Below are 19,452 nucleotides of genomic sequence, written 5' to 3'. Positions count from 1 at the left end.
TCTTAAACTGTGCCACACAATATTTTACTGATGTCAACGAGGGACCAGATCCCTCAGAATAGAATCTAATTCCGTTTTGATGTTGGATAGAATAAGACCTTTCGAATGAATGTATTGAATCACGTATCGATGATCAATTTTTTCGATGTTCACAAAATCTCTAAAAGTGTTCACTAAAAACGGCTCCAAAACACAAAAAAAAATACGCCGTGTATATAGAAGGTTGGGTACTTCTGGGATTATCCTCGTAACACGGAACCTACAGGGTGTCCCAATATTCCGTGTACACAGAGTTACCGTAGATTTCTAAGATCAAAATATGACGATTTAATCAAACATACTTTAATCCAAAAGTTGATAGTTACAGAGCTACGGGGTATCAAAGATGAATTTTGAAAATCAAGTTTTCGCCATAGTTATTAAACCGAACGGAAAAATATCTTGAAATTTACTACTCGGGGGTTTTTCGAGATGGAAAATCCATATTTCATAACAATTTTAAGTTTACTCATAAAGGACGTAGCATACGGTTTATATTACTCATTTGACTGCTTCATACTTTCTTCTGCGTTATGTTAAATCACTTTTTAATGAAATAGCGTATTGACCTATTGCTTATGCTTAAAAAAAGTGCACCTTAGTAATGTTGCTATGAGCAACCATTTTTGAGAAAAATGCCTTTGAACTAGTGGATGTTCAATAATGACTTATTAAATTGATTTTCAAAATTCAACTTTGATACCCTGTAGTTCTGTAACTATTAAATTTTGAATTAAGGTATACAGGGTGTTTTTTTTTGGTGTGCCTACCATTGCTATCTCCGAAACGGTGAGAGTTACAACTTCGATTAAATTAGACTAAATTGGCCCCTTATGGAGCTGATTAAGGAAACCGCTGCAAAGTTGCCACATTTTCAGTAGTTTCCTAGATATTTGAAAAAGTATGAAAATGGTCCAAAACTTCAATCCCTCGTATTTCGTGTACTATTTGTGATAGAAAAAAAGTTTAAATTACAAAGTTTCACAACTTTTTACTCTCTACAAAATGACATATCAAACGTCATTGTACAACTTTTAGTAACTAAGTAATCGGTATCAACTTCATTATTTTAAATACGGACCTGGAATTTTTTTTTCATATTTCGAAAGCGCTTTTTATTCCTGACAGACCCATGTATAATATGTTTACATTTATTAACATTTCAACCCGCATAATTCGTCATCAGACTATTTTTTATTTACCTTTTTAAACTACACTACGTACTCTTTCTTATTAACCTATAATTATCCTATATGTTCAAAGTGTCTCCCATTCTCCCTTAGACATAACCTGATGACGAATTATGCGGGTTGAAATGTTAATAAATGTAAACATATTATACATGGGTCTGTCAGGAATAAAAAGCGCTTTCGAAATATGGAAAAAAAATTCCAGGTCCGTATTTAAAATAATGAAGTTGATACCGATTACTTAGTTACTAAAAGTTGTACAATGACGTTTGATATGTCATTTTGTAGAGAGTAAAAAGTTGTGAAACTTTGTAATTTAAACTTTTTTTCTATCACAAATAGTACACGAAATACGAGGGATTGAAGTTTTGGACCATTTTCATACTTTTTCAAATATCTAGGAAACTACTGAAAATGTGGCAACTTTGCAGCGGTTTCCTTAATCAGCTTCATAAGGGGCCAATTTAGTCTAATTTAATCGAAGTTGTAACTCTCACAGTTTCGGAGATAGCAATGGTAGGCACACCAAAAAAAACACCCTGTATATGGTTAAATCGTCATACCTCAGAAATCTACGGTAACTCTGTATACATGGAATATTAGGACACCCTGTGTATCGCGAGGTCTACTGTATATGTATACCTATATGTATATGTCAACCTGAACAAAAACTATATAAACCGCTGAGTCGTCGTTAAGAAAATGAATTAATTTTTGTAAATATTTTGTAATTTTCTATAGTTCGGGTTAGTTCAGGTTATGTCAAAGGCCATAACGGGTCATGGCTGTTTTACGTCATATCCGAAGAGGATAAGGAAACTGGAACCAGACAACTACTACGCGGACAAGCGACACAGCAGAGCATACCTTATTCAAGTGTTAACAGTTCATTGTTACGACAAACACGTTCTGCTCCAAATTTAAAAAAATTAGGAAAGAAAATATTGGAGAATTACTGTTGGAAGGTGAGAATGAATGAAGGAGCTTATTGGCATCATCGAGACCATAATAGTAAAGAACATTAAAGATAAAAATTACAGGAAGGTATCGTCGAAACATCACGGCAGTCGATCAGATAATAAATCTCCACCTATCAGACGTATTTCTTGGTGGTGGTTCCTGGTGGGAGGCAATAGGGAAACCCAATGTGTTTTAGTGTATAGGTCCTTGGAGTTACTCTAGCCTACGATGCATTGAGCCACCGTAAGATAGGTTTGCAGTGGAGGAGAATGCCCAGGATAAATTCCCCACTAGCCGATCGTTAAAAGACCAGATCGGGTATTTTCTGAAAATTTTTACCTAGCTATAAAAAAAAATTTAGCTCTAGCGTTTTTTGATGTTAACTGTGTCACACATTTCTGAATAATATGCTTCATCATTTTAGGTGTTTAGAATTTACAGGTAGCTAAAATTTTGCTTTAAAATATCCACATTTTTGGAAATTGAACAAGAAATAACATTTCATAGGGATAGCCATGAAACAAGATTTAATGGAAGACGTCAGTTCCTAAGTGCAAGAAAAGTAAAAGCCCCCCAAGAAGAGATAATGAAATTCTACTTTTATTAAATTGCCTTAAAAGAATCTCCGAATACTGGAGCAAAAGAAAGTAAATAACGAGATTTGTGGTCTCACATATTCATAAATTCAATAATACTTTGTATATTTTTAACTTCAAGAATTTACATTTATCAATTTTTTTATTGCATTTAGATTTTAAATATGCATATCAACACTAGCAAAAAAAGAAGGTTAATAATATTATATATCTTTATCAATCATTTTATATTACATCATTAACAGTTCGCGAACACAACATTTCAATTCCGTATCAATTTTCATCAAAATTACGCAAATAATTCACGTAAATGTGTACGACGCAAAACAGCCACAACCTAACGAGACTATTTATTAGTTTTATTGAAACGTCAAATCTCTTTATTTGTCTCTGGATATGTTCGTGACAACTTTAAGTGAGTGAGCTGTTTCATATTTAAATCGATTATCCATGTGTCGATGTAGTAATTGGGAGAGTTGTGGTTGAAATGGAGCATAAAAAAATTATTTCTAACACTACTTCGCTTTACTGATGATTGCAGTTGCCGCCTCCGCCTAATCTACGTCTGGAGGATACTCGGTTGGCTATCGGACCGAAAATGATGATGAATGGCCACGGTAGGTAAAACCAAAAGAGCACATAATTAGGTAAAAATAAACTGAAAAAACAAAGTGATATGTAGGTTGGTCCAATTGCTATGGGCCACTATTATTATCTTCTAAACCGTAAATGTTACAAATTCGGTTAAATTAGGCAAAAGTTGTCAAATTTGATGACAAGTTAAGATCTCGAGGCATTGTTGTTAAAAGTCCGGTTTCGGAAGTAGTGGGAAAAAACAAAATTTTGCCGAAAACGTTTTTTGTAAATAAACCGAAAACTAAGTGTTTTCGAAAAAAGCTTTTCTTACAACATTTTATTGGTTTTTAAAGCTCCATACACTAGCGTTAAGTTAAAAAAAATAGCAATTTTAGTTTCTGAGATATTGACACTAACTTCATTTTTTTAAATACGGACCTAGATTCAATTCAACATTGACCTGGATCATTACTTTAATTTCTTATTTCAACAGAGGTACCTAAGTTATTTTGTTCTACATTAGAGGTTTAGGATTAGAGCAAAATGAAATTTATAATTTCCAGAAGACAAACCTAAAAGTATAAAAAAACGAAACTAGTATTCGGCAAAATTTCGTTTTTTCCCAATACTTTCAGAACCGAACAAATTTTGGCAACAGTGTTTCGAGATCTTAACTTGTCATCAAATTTGATAACTTTTGTCTAATTTAACCGAACTTATAACGTTTACGGTGTAGAAGATAGCAATAGTGACCCATAGCCACCTGGACCTAACCTGGACTATCCTGTATAAAAAAATGTTAAAGAAAGTAAAATTAGAGATCGGGATTATGAAACTTGTCCTTTCAATACACACACAACTACCTACAGTATTGGCCATAATTATTGCAACTTTTAAAATTGTTTTATAGTTTTGTTTAAATCGAAAGGACAAATGCGCCACCTCGTACATACATTCTTTATTGAACTACCTTTACTTATCAGAGAAATGGAATATATTATCTCTTCGCATATTCACTGGTATAAACAAATTGTGTTTCTACGCTGGCCAAAATTATTGCAACTAAATTATTTTGCTTAAATAATTAACTATAACAACGAAAAATAAAACAAATTTTTAATATTTGGTATAATATCCTTTAGCCCTCACTACATCTGCCATTCTATTTGACATAGAATTAATTAATTTCTCAATTATAGCTGGATCCATTTCTGACCAAGCTTTTGATAGTAATTCGAATAGTTCCGTGGCATTTTTAACTTTTGGGTCCGGAATTTTCTGGTCCAATAAGTTCTCAATTGGATTGAGGTCAAGACTTTGGGATGGCCACTTCATAACAGGTATTTTTTGCTGTTCTAACCACTCTTTGACTAATTTGGAAGCATGCTTTGGATCGTTATCGTGTTGAAAGGTGAATTTAAGCGGCATGATCTCATCTATATAGGGTTCCAAAACGTTCCTTAAAATGTCTCTGTACCTGTCCATCCTTCCCTCAATTTTGTGTAGAAGGTCCATACCAAATAACGAAAAGCACCCCCACACCATTACAGATCCTCCTCCATGTTTCAAAGTGGGACAGGTGTATTTTGAATCCAATCTCTGGCCTTTAGGTCGCCTTACGTGAATCACACCATCACTTCTAAATAAATTGAACTTAGATTCGTCACTAAATACGACGCTTTTCCAATCATTTGGTGTCCAGTGAATGTGATTTTGAGCGAACTCGAGCCTGGCTTTAATGTTCTTCTTCGAGAGCAAAGGCTTTTTGGCAGGTCTATAACTATTTAAGCCATTTTCACAAAGTCTTCGCCTTATTGTTCGACTTGAAAGGCCCGTTTCGTTGAAGATAGGAAAGGACTTCTTTTCACAATATTTAAAATTTTTCGGTCCAATTGCTTGGAGGACTTTCTTGGTCTACCAGTGTTTTTTAATGGTATTATACCACCAGTACGAACAAATTGTTTGATGATTCTCGACACTGTTGATTTCTGGAGTTGTAAATTTCGGGCTATTTCGACTTGCCTTAGACCATTCTTATAAAAATTAATCACTCTGTTTCTAATGTCACCACTATATGTTTTACTTCGAACCATGATGGAAAATTCACTAACTAATAGTCGAATTGAATACAGAAACTAAAAAGCAAAATTTTCTCAAAAAAACACGAAAAAATAAATAGTTGCAATAATTTTGACCAGCGTAAAAACACAATTTGTTTATACCAGTGAATATGCGAAGAGATAATATATTCCATTTCTCTGATAAGTAAAGGTAGTTCAATAAAGAATGTATGTACGAGGTGGCGCATTTGTCCTTTCGATTTAAACAAAACTATAAAACAATTTTAAAAGTTGCAATAATTATGGCCAATACTGTATACTGGCCAATTTATATGTGATTCCAGTAACTTTACCGTTTTGCCGTTCGATTCATAATCAGAAAATGTTTCCAAATTAGATTTAATTACTGTTAAGTTCGGAAACTAATCGTTACCAATAAATTTGCGGCTGATGACAATTCAAATATTTTCGCTGCATTGATTAAGGGTGAGGCGACCCATGATAACCACCGCTTAATGGATTTTCCTAAAATATAGAACGTACCCGTTTCTAAAGCTCAATCACGAGAATCTTAATAACCATAAAAGATACAAGGTTGGTTAAATTGGGGCAACTTGCGCAATTTGGAGTTCAAGAATATGCTGTTTTATAATTTAAAAAATTCCGATGACTTCTACTAACTTTTCTTGTTTACAACCCATCAATTTCATATTTGAAATACAATATTTCGATTTTCGCCAACCATCATCAGCTTTGTCTTTTCATATGGGCACCATCTTAAATTTTAACATTTTTGAATTCAGCTTTGTTTTTCTAATTACAATGACGCATGACATAGCGCTTAACGTCACCTACAGTTACAAAATTACCGTGAATTGATTAACAAAATAGCTTTTCAAGTTATTGTGCTTCGCATCGAAATGTGCAAGTTACTTCAGCAAGATATCTGCTGGGAGAGGGTCAACATACACTACCGTCCATAAGTATTTGCCTACCTCAAAATTTTCATCTAATCACATTATATCTCAAGGTTTACTATAGATATTATTTAAAACTCGTTTTGAATATAAATTGCCTTTATTTCCAAATTTAGTCTTAAACATTAGCCTCGTCAATATGATCATCTTAATTTTTTATAACTACTGTACATAACCGTGGCATTCTTTCAAGTAACTTTATTAGCGTTTCACCTGATATTAAACGCCATGTTTCTTATAAGATCCTCCACAGTGATTCCTGAGATGATGGACACTCGCTTTTTATCCTTCTGGCGAGCTCATCCCACAATAACTCGATGGGGTTGAGATCAGGCGACTGTGGTGGCCATTCCATCACCTCAAGTTTATTTTCGGTTTTTAATTGATTCAAATAAAATTTGCACAATTTGGATTTATGTTTCGGATCGTTGTCCCGTTGAAAAATAAATTTTTGCCCGAATATACGACGTGCAGAGGGTAACATTTGCTTCTTCATTATATTATATTTTATTTATATAATTTATTATATAAATATTGTTCTTTCTTCATTATTCCATCCATTATTCTTAAAATTAAAAAATACTGGGGTGGGCAAATACTCATGGACGGTAGGGTATGTCTCCATTTTAACCAATGAAACCATATGTTGGTTGCGTTCATCTGGTCTTTCGCCACCATTTATAAACCCATACCCACCGATATTAATGAACTGTACAATTTAATCAACATCGAATATTTTATGGTTACCGAGATTCTCGTGGTTAAACTACAAAAACGAACGCCCCGTATATGACAACTTAGAAATATGGCTCTGAAATGTACAGAGAATCGACATGTTATTTATTTACATTTGTATACCACATTATTTAGTGTAAAATATTGTAAAACATGAATAATCACTTGTTCCTTATACTATAGCAAAACAAATTTCGAACGGATGTGCAACGATAATACCAAATGGAAATTGCTCTTCACCTCCTAAAGGCACAGTCGACTCCATTTTCACCAGTCACACGAGCAGTAATTCCATGGATAATCGCCAGAACATGTACGGGAAAAAACAAGACCAGTACAATAACGATCACACCGTATTAGCAGGTTAGTGTAGCACTTTTCCATGAATTAAGGTAAGTTAAGAACTAATTTCTAATGTTTTCTCAATTTTAAAAAATTCACTTACCTAAGGATTACATTAAGAAAAACTGTAGAATGACATGTCGTTAATTAGGCGAAAAGGAGAAAAGTTAAGTTAAGAAAAGTTAAGAAAAATGGTTTAGTAACTGTAAAACCATTTTCTGCGGGGATATAAGTGTGCCTACTACATCAATGCCCTTTCCCTAACTAAATTTAAATAATAAAATTTGACTTTGATTCATCTTTTTAAACTATCAAAGTAACACAAGGTATTTGGTAGACGATTTGACAAAATTTTTTAGGTGACAGGGAAAGTAATTTGGAAGAGATTTAACCTAATTTACCTCTATGCAATACCTTACGGTTTTCGAGATGATTTTTTTATGACATTTCAGAAATTTGACAAAATTTGAAATTTAGGCTTGAATAACTTTATTTTTAATAGGACTATCGGCTTGAACTAAATTTATTCTTTAACATGAATGTATTGTGTTTCTTCTAAATAAAACATAAAGGTTAAAGTCAAAGCATAATAAGCACAAAAAAAGGAAGTATTAAGTTAGGAGGAGACGAAGAACTGATAAAGTTTTAATTATTAGGAATAAAATTTTATTTCAACTAAGACTCGTACAGAGCTTTAAATGAGGCAAAAACTTACTTATTTTGTGCCCTATCTCAAACGGTATCACAGATATTTCTGCTTTTAATTATTTAGTTGGTGTGTTTAATTGGTTGGTATTGTTTTTTTGTGTCATTAAAACTATTGCTATGATCGCATTTACTAACGAGAAGTACGCAGGCACTATTTTATTATACGGAAAAATCAATTGCAATTCTCGTATGGCACAATGATTATATCGAGAGTGATTCCCGGATAGATGATTACCTGCCTAACAGTTACGTGTTTACCAATACATACCGCCGTTTGAGGTAAACAGGCAATCTTAACCTAAGGGAGCCCAGAATTAATGCACGGCAGAATCCCGTAGGTATTGGTAAACACATACTGGAGACCTTTAATGCGGAACCAACTACTAGCATTCGAAAAGTAATTGCAGACTTGAACGTATCAATTTGGAAAGTATAGTCTGTTTTCGTCATGAACTAAAACTTGCATATCATGACACCCGTGTGGTAACACAACGTAACTAATTAAATTTCTTAGTACTTACAACTTAGTCTAATAAATTGTTTGTAATTGTTAAAACTCTCATTTTTTTTAACTTTAGACCTTCAAGACGGTTATCAAAAAAGACAGTTACAATTTTGCCATTTTTTATTACATACCGACATCAAAGAAGGGCACTTTCTTCGAAGCATATTATGAACAGAGGGCTGGAAATTTACAAGAAAAGGTGTCACAAATCTTCATAATTTACATTTTTTGGCCGATTAAGGCGTCAATCCACATTTGTCGAAAGTATCCTCATTCCAAATAAAGTTCAGTCTGAATTTTTGGGCGGACGTACTCTGATAGGATCACATTACTTGCCGGACAACCTCAATGGCGGAAATTACCTTCATTTTCCAATAAACGATCTTCCGGAATTGTTAAATAACGTGCAATTTTTAAAAGAAGATGGACCCTTATTATAGTGAATGACAAAAAAAGGTAAACACCCAGTGTTTGTATTTTTATTTCAATAATATTTTGCATGCTAATGTGTTTTGGGTCCAACAACAATTGATAACATTTTTAGCCTTATCTGCACAATAATCTGCCCTTAAGTTTTTTTTATCCTATTCCGTGTTGTAAAGAATTTGTCTCTGTATTCGCAACTTGACTCTTGATTGTTGAAAATCTTGTTACTAAGCGTTCTTTAAAGGCGACTGCTATGCCTCGAGTACGTAGACTTGGATACATTCCTCAGCTTAGTGACTTTGGGAGAAGGCGGATTGTAAGGTTACGAGAGGCAGGTCTTTCTGTTAAAGAAATTGCCAGAAGAACGAACAGATCTGCACGTACCATTTTGAGATGTTATCAGGCATGGACGGAAGAAGTTCGTCACCACAGACCTAGGGGCACCGGACGTCGTAGAGGAACAATAGAGCATCAAGACCGCCGCCTTAGACTTTCGGCTCTTAGAGATCCTTTTAGTACCATTCGAAGGATTGCCCATCAATGATTTGAAGAACAAAGAAGGGTGGTGGGGATCCGTACGGTATATCGTCGGATACAGAGTTTTGGGCTTTTTCTTTTCGCCTCCATAGGATATTGCCTCTCACTCCCAAGCATCGACGTAACCGTCTTCAGTGGTGCAGAAAGACACAACAATGGGATCAGGAATGGAACAATGTTGATTTTAATGATGAATCCCGTTTTTGCCTGTGGATGCATAATGGTCGTGCAAGGATAAAAAGGCGACGTGGCAAAAGGCTTGATCCACAATTTGACGTGGAGAGGTATGTTCATCATGTCGTGGCGATAATACTATGGGGTGCCATTGCATATGGAAGTAGGTCACCTCTAGTCTTCATTAGAGGTAATATGACAACCCTTCCTTACATTCAGGAAATAATGGAACCATATATCTTCCCATATGTTGTGACCATTCAAAACAGTACTTTTTCAACAAGACAACCCAGACGATATGTGGCTAGAGTGACGCGAGACTTTATGAACTAATACCATGTTACCATTTTATTTACCATGGCCATCAAAATCACCTGTCTTATCTTCTATCGAACACGTGTGGGACATGGTAGGTCGCAGGTTGTTAAATTTAGAACATCCCCCTCATACATTGACAGGACTTACAAGGTAGACGAAGCCTGGAATGAGATACCGCAAGATGCTATAGACCACCTCATAAGAACAATGTCCAAACGTCTAAATGAGTGTATAACAAATAGAGGGTCTCCGATACATTACTGAATAGTTTCATATGGTGGTCAACCGATTTGTCTCAAAATGTTATCAATTGTTGTGGAATCCAACACACAGTAGCATGTAAAATATTATTGAAATAAAAATATAACACTGAGTGTTTACCTTTCTTTGTCATTCAGTATATTTCAAAATTATGGTTATCCAGCATACTATCGAAGAATTGTAAGAGAGCACTTAGACAACATCTTCCCTAATTCATGGATCGATATAAACCTACTTATATCATGGCCAACAAGGAGCCCAGACTTAACTCCTTTAGATTTCTATGCCTGGGGACATGCCAAAGCACTAGTTTATAATTAAGTAATCGAAACACTTACGAAGAAAAATAAATGCTGTATTTCATACAATGGAAAAAGAAATGCGGCTTCGATCAATTACCGTCGAAATTCAAAAAAGATATAGAACTTGTATACGAATGGTGGAATTCAATTTGAATACAATCTTTAATAAATGCTAAAAAATTATTTGTTGATTTTTATTGTTCTTTTCTTTAAATGATACCGCATTTATTAGGTTTCGTAAATTTTGTGTAACATACAGTGCTTTCATTTGAAAACGAACCACCCTAAATAACTCTTGAACTATGTATTGTTTTAAAATTTCCAAAAACACGTCAATTGAGATGTCGTGAGGGAAACTTTTTGAGCTTACGTCCAATCCTCTATCGGCAACCCCTTGAACAGGGGACGACTCACCTCTAAAATCTTAAATTGAATGGGAGGTCGAATGATACCTCATTTTAAAAGGCATGCCAAAACCTTTTCACCTACGAGTTTTACGATTTTTACAATGAAAAAATTATTTTATTAAATGTTCAAAATGTGACCCGTTATTTTTGAGACAATAATCCTAAAGAAGTGCCAAATGCCTTACAGTCTTCCGATATCAAAACAACAAACACTAATTTTTAGGACTACTTAGTACTATTTTAACATTATAGTTAGAATATTCATTCATCAAATAGTTTGAAATTATTATTTAAAATGATATACACTTTGACTGAAAGAACAGAGATAATCTCCCTTTACAGAGCTCAAAATTGATGCGCTCATAGAACCGCTAAAGTTTAAAAAAAAGATAAAGCAAGATCTCCAGATTTTACTCCTTTCAACTTTTTCTTTAGGGGTTACTTAAAATTTAAAGTGTATAAAACTCCAATTGAAAGTATTCAAGAGCTGAAAAACAGAATAACTGGAATATAGAGGTATTACCAGACAAACTTTCATCAATGTTCGAAAAGAATTTAAAAACAGACTTTATTATGGTCTCGAAAATAACGGGTCACATTTTGAACATTTGATAAAATAATTTTTTCGTTTTAAAAATCGCAAAACTCGTAGATGAAAAGGTCTTGGCATGCCCTTTAAAATGAGGTATCACTCGACTCCCATTTTATTTAAAATTTTGGAATGAGTCGCCCCCTGCTCAATGGGTTGCCGATAGAAGATTGGATATAAGTTGAAAAAATTTCTCCCTCGACATCTCAATTGGCATATTTTTGGAAATTTTAAAACAATACATAGTTCAAGAGTTGTTAAGAGTGATTCATTTTGAAATGAAAGCACTGTATGATACACCACTAGATAGGATACAAAATAAGTAAGTGTTTGCCGGATTTGAAGATCTGTACGATTTTTGGTTGCAATAAAATTTTATTTGTAATAATTAAAACTCTATTATTCCTTCATTTCTTTTTAACTTACTCCTTTTTTTGTGTTTATTATGCCCGGACTTTAATTTTTATGGCTTATTTAGAAGAGGCATACATACATGTTACAGAATAAATTCAATTCAAGCCGGTATCCCTATTAAAAATAAAATTATTAAAACCTAAATTTTAAATTTTAACAAATTTGTGAAAAATCACAAAAAATCATATCTGGAAAACCATAAGATTGTATCGCGGTAAATTAGGTCAAATGTATTTCAAATGACTTCTATCATCCAAAAAATTTTATTAAATCGTCTACTAAACACGCTGTATATTTCTTGTGTAATGTATTGGATAATTACCGTCAACTCTGATTACCGTGCACACCAGATATAAATAATGTAACTTTTTCTTTTCGGGAACTTTATGTATTCGACACCAGTTAAGTAGATTTATGGAACCTCATCAATAATGTCTTATTAAAGTTGTCATCGAAAAAAGAGGACAGAAATTAATGTTCCAAAAAAAGACAAATAGAAACAACTCTACTTCGAGAATTAATAATACCCCAGCTGACATTGAACTAGACTGCTTCCCTCATTTGTCTATTCATGCATGGCTTCATTCTCTGTCTATCTGTAATGGTCAATTGCAACCAGCGGAATCACCGCAAAGCAGATTTTATTTCATATTCATTGTAACTACTTCTGAGGAAACACTAAAAATTGAAAACTTAAAAATTCGTATGTTAAAAAGATTTATGATGTTTTGATCAAGTTTTATGAAAGTTTTTAGTAAAATGGTTTACATTTAGGGGTGGCATTATTGGATTGGGGCCATGGTTGGGGTTGGGCCGGTCAAGCTGCTATACCGGCCATCGCCCCTCAAATCTCCTTTACAGCAGAAGCGTTCAACTACTGTCACGCGGTGGAGGATTATTCTATGGCTGGATACGATGACGTAGATTGGAGTGCTTTCGGTGACTTTTGTTTTTAAAATCTTGTTGTCAGTACTTACGACTGATATGTGAGACTTCACTGAGGTTTAAACATAGTCTTGTAGATTTGATCATATGACACAATTTCAGTATGGTGAAGGAAAAAGGCATAATATCAGTGCCCAGTGGCAATAGTTAAAGATCCTTCTTGATCATTTTGGAAACATTATTTTTTTGAATCGTTCGGAAGAATATTTAGTGACTTTTCAAAATATACATGGGAGTGTTCCGCTTTATAATACTCAGACAAAAAAGTCAATTTTTGAAATATATTGCCCTAGAATTTTAAATTTTTGACAACTTTACATTAGTGCTATTTAAACTGAAAAAATCAACTTAATTTTCACACGTTCAAACTTGTCAAAAAAGATCAACAATTTTCGTTTTGCTTATTATGTTATTTCTTAATTCAAATTTAGAGTGGATGTTGGTCTTTAGAGTATACTCAAAATTTTTCATATCAAATATATGCAAAAATCTGTAAATTTTTTTTGATCTATTTACCTTCTCTTTTTTTGGACTACGTCACCGACTGCTTCTTTCAAAATATTTCTTGTCACTCATCAACTTTGATTTTATCATTTCAGATAAGTATTAGTTTTCAGCTTATATGAGAATCTGCCCTTCTTGGTATTACAAAGTGCAACCTTATTAACTCTGTAAGTGAAGTTAGAATGACGGAGAGGTATTTTACCCAGAACATAATTTTTCCTCTTGGCATTATAGAAACGGTCAAAAATATTTTAAGTATCTACTGACAACTTTCAAACTAGTCACCCAATATTGTAACCTGACAATATAAAATTGAAGTGTCCGATGTTAAAACACGATCTACTTACGATTCATACTGGGTGTAACATTTAACTTAAGGCATCGCAATATTTTGAATCGCCCTACGAAAAAAATGTCTATTATAAAAGTTTAGTTATTCCACAGGGGAAATACATTGGTGCTAAAATTAGTGCTCCTTTGCCCCTCCTTGTGTGCGGAATGGGGCTAACTTTGATTTCTTAAATGACATCCCCTACTTTTTATTGCAGATTCGAATTCTACGGCAAAAAACATATAGAATTTGTCTGCAACATTTTTTTTCACGATAAATAGCGCTGTAATCAATGAAATTTTATTTTCTTTTGCTTATGATTTACCGGAATGTTTAATGAAGTCTGCTTTAAAAAAAATTCTTATTCTCACGCGTTGTTGGGGATAAATAAAAATAACGCATTTTTATTTGTTTTCATTTTTAATTTAAAAGTCTAAAAAAAGAAATAACTTGAAGAAACATCTAATTTTACTCAATTAGATTTATTTCGGTATTAATACTACATCAGCACATCCAGCAGACGCATTTCTCAGTTGTGTTCGGTCGTGTGAAATACAGATTAATAAATGTATTGAAGTTGAAGGATATCATTTTAAGCACTTACTTTAAAAACTAACTGCAAAAAGTTTTTTTTTACATTGATTTTAAAGCAAATTTTACCAACCATTCCGGTAAATCGTAAGAGAAAGAAAAATAAAATTTCACTGATTACAGCGCCATGTATAGTGAATTGAAAAAATATTCCAGACAAATTCTATGTGTTTTTCCCGTAGAATTCGAACCTGCAAAAAAAGTAAGGAATGCCAATAAGGAATGCCGTGTAAGAAATCAAAGTTACTCCCTATCCCCCCACAAGGAGGGGCAGAGGAACACTAATTTTAGAATCAATGTATTTCCCCCGCAGAATAATTAAACTTTCATAATAAACACATTATTTTCGTAGAGTGCTTCTTATTCGAGATATTGCGATGTATCAAGTTAAATGTTACACCCTGTATATTATAATTTAATTCACAAGTTAAGTTAGTGATCTAAGTATTACATCCGATAAATAAGTAAATACATAATTTATACTAATTAATTTGGTCTCAGTTTAAGTGTATATAATATGTGTCGCCTGCAGTAGTATACACTATGTCTATAATGCCTATTACCTAAATTCTATATTATTTAGTACCTATTTTTGTATGTAAATAAAATTTAAACTTGTGTTAGGTAAAACAAAAAAAAATGAAAATTTGATAATAAGCATATTATCAAACGATTGATGGGTAATATTATATATTATAAATATTAGACTGAAATCCGTAGCTATTATATGTGTATATTATCTATGGTGTTTATGCAACCTGAAACGCAAAGTTGCAAATTCCTAGGTCCGAGTTTTCAACTTTGCCCAACATTTGCATCTAATTTTAGAGAGTGTTAGACTGTATCCTAAAAAATGTGCTAAGTAAAATGCAATCATAATACTCCGTATTAGTACTGTTAATTATTCTGAATACACTGCCAGACGTAAGGTCATGTTAAAATGAATTAAATTATCTAAATACAAATATAGATCTATACGCATTTTCCACAAATTGGCCAAATCCACTGTCGATAATGCAGAGTGATTCGAATATTATACAACAGAGAAAATCGATGGAAAATTTCGATTAGTTGATAGAACTCACAAAAATTAAGAAGATATTTACATTCTTTAATTTGAACTAAGATTTTTCAAACTTAGTTCAAGTTAGTTTGTTACATATAGGGTATTAAAGTTTACGAACTGAAGGAAAAAGTCAGTGAAATATCTCACAAATCGTAAGAGTTATATCTAAACAAAATTTAAAAGTTTATTATCACCCTGTATATTTCGATACCAAACTTTAAAATGTTTGAATTTTCGAATCACTCGGTATTTATGTTCTATATTAATTCGATCTCTATATTCACTAAGGAAAGAATAATAATTCTGTATATCAATCATTTAATATAACACTTTCCATGTAAGCCAAACTCCAACTTGGTAGTTTAGACATTTCTTATTGCTTTACGACTGGCTAAAGGAATGTTGTTAATAGTTATTAATGCACATAGATATCAATTACAGCAGTGCCAAAAAAAATGGCTAAAAGAGTTGTAATAGTCATTTTTCTTTTTTACTAAGATATTTTATACTCGACTCGTTGAAAAAAGTGCCAGGTGTAGTATCACATAATAAAGTTCAAAATTCAAAAAATTCCCTACTTGCATACTTTTGTCCTGCCAATAAGGGAAAAATTTCCAAACTCAGAAGGGAGTCCACTATATTAGAATAAAATGAGAAAAAAGAAGTGATAAGAATTTATTAAGGAGATAAAAAATAATAGTAGTGAAAATGAACAAATTCGGGTTAACACTCGAGTCCATGAGAACTTTTAATTGAGTGTCTTTGTTAAGACTGGAAAGTAGCAAGTTGCAAAGACGATATAATTAAAGAACTATGAGGTATATCCTTTGCGAAGAAATAAGGAAACTTGTTGGGATGTAGACCCCTCGCTAAAAATCAATAGCAAGAAGGTGAATGCCTTATAAATAATTTTAAAACACAACTAGCTTTAGTCCCTCAAAGCATCCACCCAAAGCTAGCTTCAAACGACAATGATGTCTCACTCCTTGATCTTCAAGGTGGATCGTAGAAAAAAAAAGGTACCCAAGTTTTAGGACAATACCAATACGTTAAAAAAATATAATCTCTTAATACACAAAGTTGATAATTCAATAAATAAACGCAAAAATTCAAGAAATGAATAAGCAGAATTATTTGTGCAAACAAACAAGAGAGCAATCAAGTGGGAAGTAATTATATTAAGGTCACCCAGACCAACAATATCCAAAGGTATACTCTGACTAAGCCTTTTTGACACTTGAAACTCAAAAGTTCACGGTCAAGTAAGAATCTCTAACAATCAACAATTTTGATTCAATTCTAGAATTAAGAGGATTTTAATATTTTCTAATGTCTGGACCTCGAAACTCCTTTGAGAGCGACAGACAGGAGTGGTTAAGCTTCTATACTTGGAGGCGAAGAAATCGCTTGCAAAGTAAAAAATAAGAGAAACTGTTCTCATTAGAGGCCTACTACAGCATAGAAGCGGTTAATATTTGATTGAAAGAAACTTCACTAATGATCCCAATATTGGCAAATGCAATAGCACTTATTTACAAAACTTAAGGTTCCAGAGCCTCAATAAATGATCAACACATAAATCAGAACTGATAATTAGAGCAATCACCTTAAAAGTTCCAAATTTTTCCGGAAAATTGCCAAAACGGTAGGAAGTACTCAATTTCAAATTTGTAGCGCCCGAGGATTACAAATGTACAGAGTGTCCCATTTTCGTTGTAATCGTGGGATATTTCAATTATTAGCAAAAATAAAAAGATGCAGTTTTCGCAATTTTCATTAACTTGACACATATTTAAACTATAGGGGAGATCCCTAAATACAATGTTTTTAAAAACGCCCTGTAGTACAAAAACTAAGAAAGCTGAGTCAATTGTATCAACGTCATCATTAGTTTCACTAAAAAGTAACAAAAATTTGTGAAAACCGCATCTCTCTATCTTTGTTAATAACCGAGATATCTCACGATTACAACGAAAATGAGACCCTCTATACATCTTTTGGAAACCCGAAAAAATATTGGATCAAAAATACAGATCAGATGAATCTCCTTGATGAGCTCTTTCAAGACAAGTGAAAAAAAAATTGTTTATCCATATTTTGTCGAGATTTAAACGAAAAAATTTATGATTAAAACGAAAATTTACTTACTGCATGTTAAACAAAAAAAAATTAGTTCTAAGAATAACGCCAACCAACTTGGCGAACCAATATGTAGGCTGATAGTAACCAACTGCAACAGCGGTAAAGGTCAATAATGATTTATGGTCCTCCGTTTCCAAGAAAATTTTAAAACTTTCCAATGTCTATATGTGTTCGATGAAATTGAATCGGAACTTTTTTATTTTTTTTGGACATCCGTTATCTATCGTACGTATTGATTGCACTTTTTTCGGTGTCAGTTGAGTAAGTACAAAAGCAAAATAATTGTTTATCTAGAAAACTATGAAGTACGAGATAAAGTATCATATTCTAAATTAATGTAGCTAAGTGTAAAATGACGTTACATGTACGCAATTAATATAGTTACGCTGGAAACCCATATTAGGTATTATCTCGAAGGTATTATTTATACCTGTTATTAGAAACTACAGGGAAATTACAAATTTGTGACTTTATTTTTAAGGCTGATTAGAGATTAATCACCTTCCTAATTAATGATTTTGATTAATGACATTGCATTAAAAGGTTTATAAATTGCACAAATTCACATTTTTATTATTTTCGTCTTAAGATCAAAGCATATTTTTATTAAAAATAATAAGTTTTACTTTTTCTATGCAAAAATTAAAACATTTTATTCATGAAAAAAACTCCTCATAATTATCTGTCTTATTATGCAACATTTAAAGACGGTGAAATCACGTTTAGAAACAAAGTCACAAGAACGCAATCACCCTGTATATTGTGGCCACCTCCGAAGGGTACCCATATCATCACGGAATTTTGCAAGCTATAGGCAAATTTATGCCGTACAAAAACAATGGATTATGGGTCCCAAAAACTTTCTGTATATATGGAATTGAAATTCCATAAATTGATGTGTCTTAGTAAAATATAAAATATCAGTGGATTTTAGAAAAGTCGTCAATAAATATCTATGTTTGAAATTTATTGTTTTTTTTTTCATTTCATGTAAGATAATACCAAAATAAGGATAAGAGAAAAATATACGAAACTAAAAATACAATGAAAGTTGAATATAACGACGGCGGGGGGATCAAGCAAGAAAGGTTGTAACATCAAAACTTGTTTTTTATGATTAAAAAAATAATAAAAAAAGGCACAAAAATGTATTTTAAAAAATTAAAAACTATAACCCATAAATAATAAAACATAAATTAATTTAATATAATGTATTTTCTAATTTATTTGCATTTACGTATGTATGATAAAAACACATTATTTATTAAAATATTCTGTAATTTTTGTTTGCATTTTGCAACGTAAGTTAAAATTAATTAATGAATTTTTTTTCTCGATGGAACTGAGTTCACTTAGAAGCCTTTCGTCTACGAAATAACTGAATGGTGGCTTAAAATCTTCACCACCCTCAGAGTCTTCATCAGTTTCATCTTGGATTTCGTGAATGGTGATCACTTCGTTTGCAATTTACTCGTCAGATAAAATACGATTTTTTTCCAAGTAAAAGGTCAACATTTACAAAATCAGTTCATAATTCAAGTGACAATGTAAGGTTTTCTTTTATCATAGCAGGGCATATAATATTTTTTTCAAAGTAATTATTTATCCTTTTTGCCACTCAACTTAAGGAAAATCGTCCTCCTCTTCAAAGTTGTCAACTACTGGTGCTAGTTATAAACCTGCACGTCGGGAACAATTCGTGATTGTTTGGAATGATATCCTGTTGCGTACTTTAGAAATAATTGGTACTGCATCTA

General features: G+C 32.7%; 1 protein-coding gene across 1 annotated transcript; it reads left to right on the top strand.

Moving 5' to 3' along the window:
- Nucleotides 1-3,331: 3,331 nt before the first annotated feature.
- On the top strand, nt 3,332-13,103 carry LOC136408597 (uncharacterized). The gene is made up of 3 exons (XM_066389673.1): nt 3,332-3,402; nt 7,317-7,496; nt 12,891-13,103. Exons 1-3 carry the CDS (start codon nt 3,384-3,386, stop codon nt 13,070-13,072), a joined length of 381 nt encoding a protein of 126 aa, XP_066245770.1. The 5' UTR covers nt 3,332-3,383; the 3' UTR covers nt 13,073-13,103.
- The last annotated feature ends 6,349 nt before the right edge of the window (nt 13,104-19,452 follow it).

This window comes from Euwallacea similis, chromosome 4, assembly GCF_039881205.1.
Source record: "Euwallacea similis isolate ESF13 chromosome 4, ESF131.1, whole genome shotgun sequence".
NCBI classification, from domain to species: Eukaryota; Metazoa; Arthropoda; class Insecta; order Coleoptera; family Curculionidae; genus Euwallacea; species Euwallacea similis.
The sequence above is the reverse complement of the archived record's forward strand: the minus strand, read 5'-3'. Positions and strand labels throughout refer to the sequence as shown.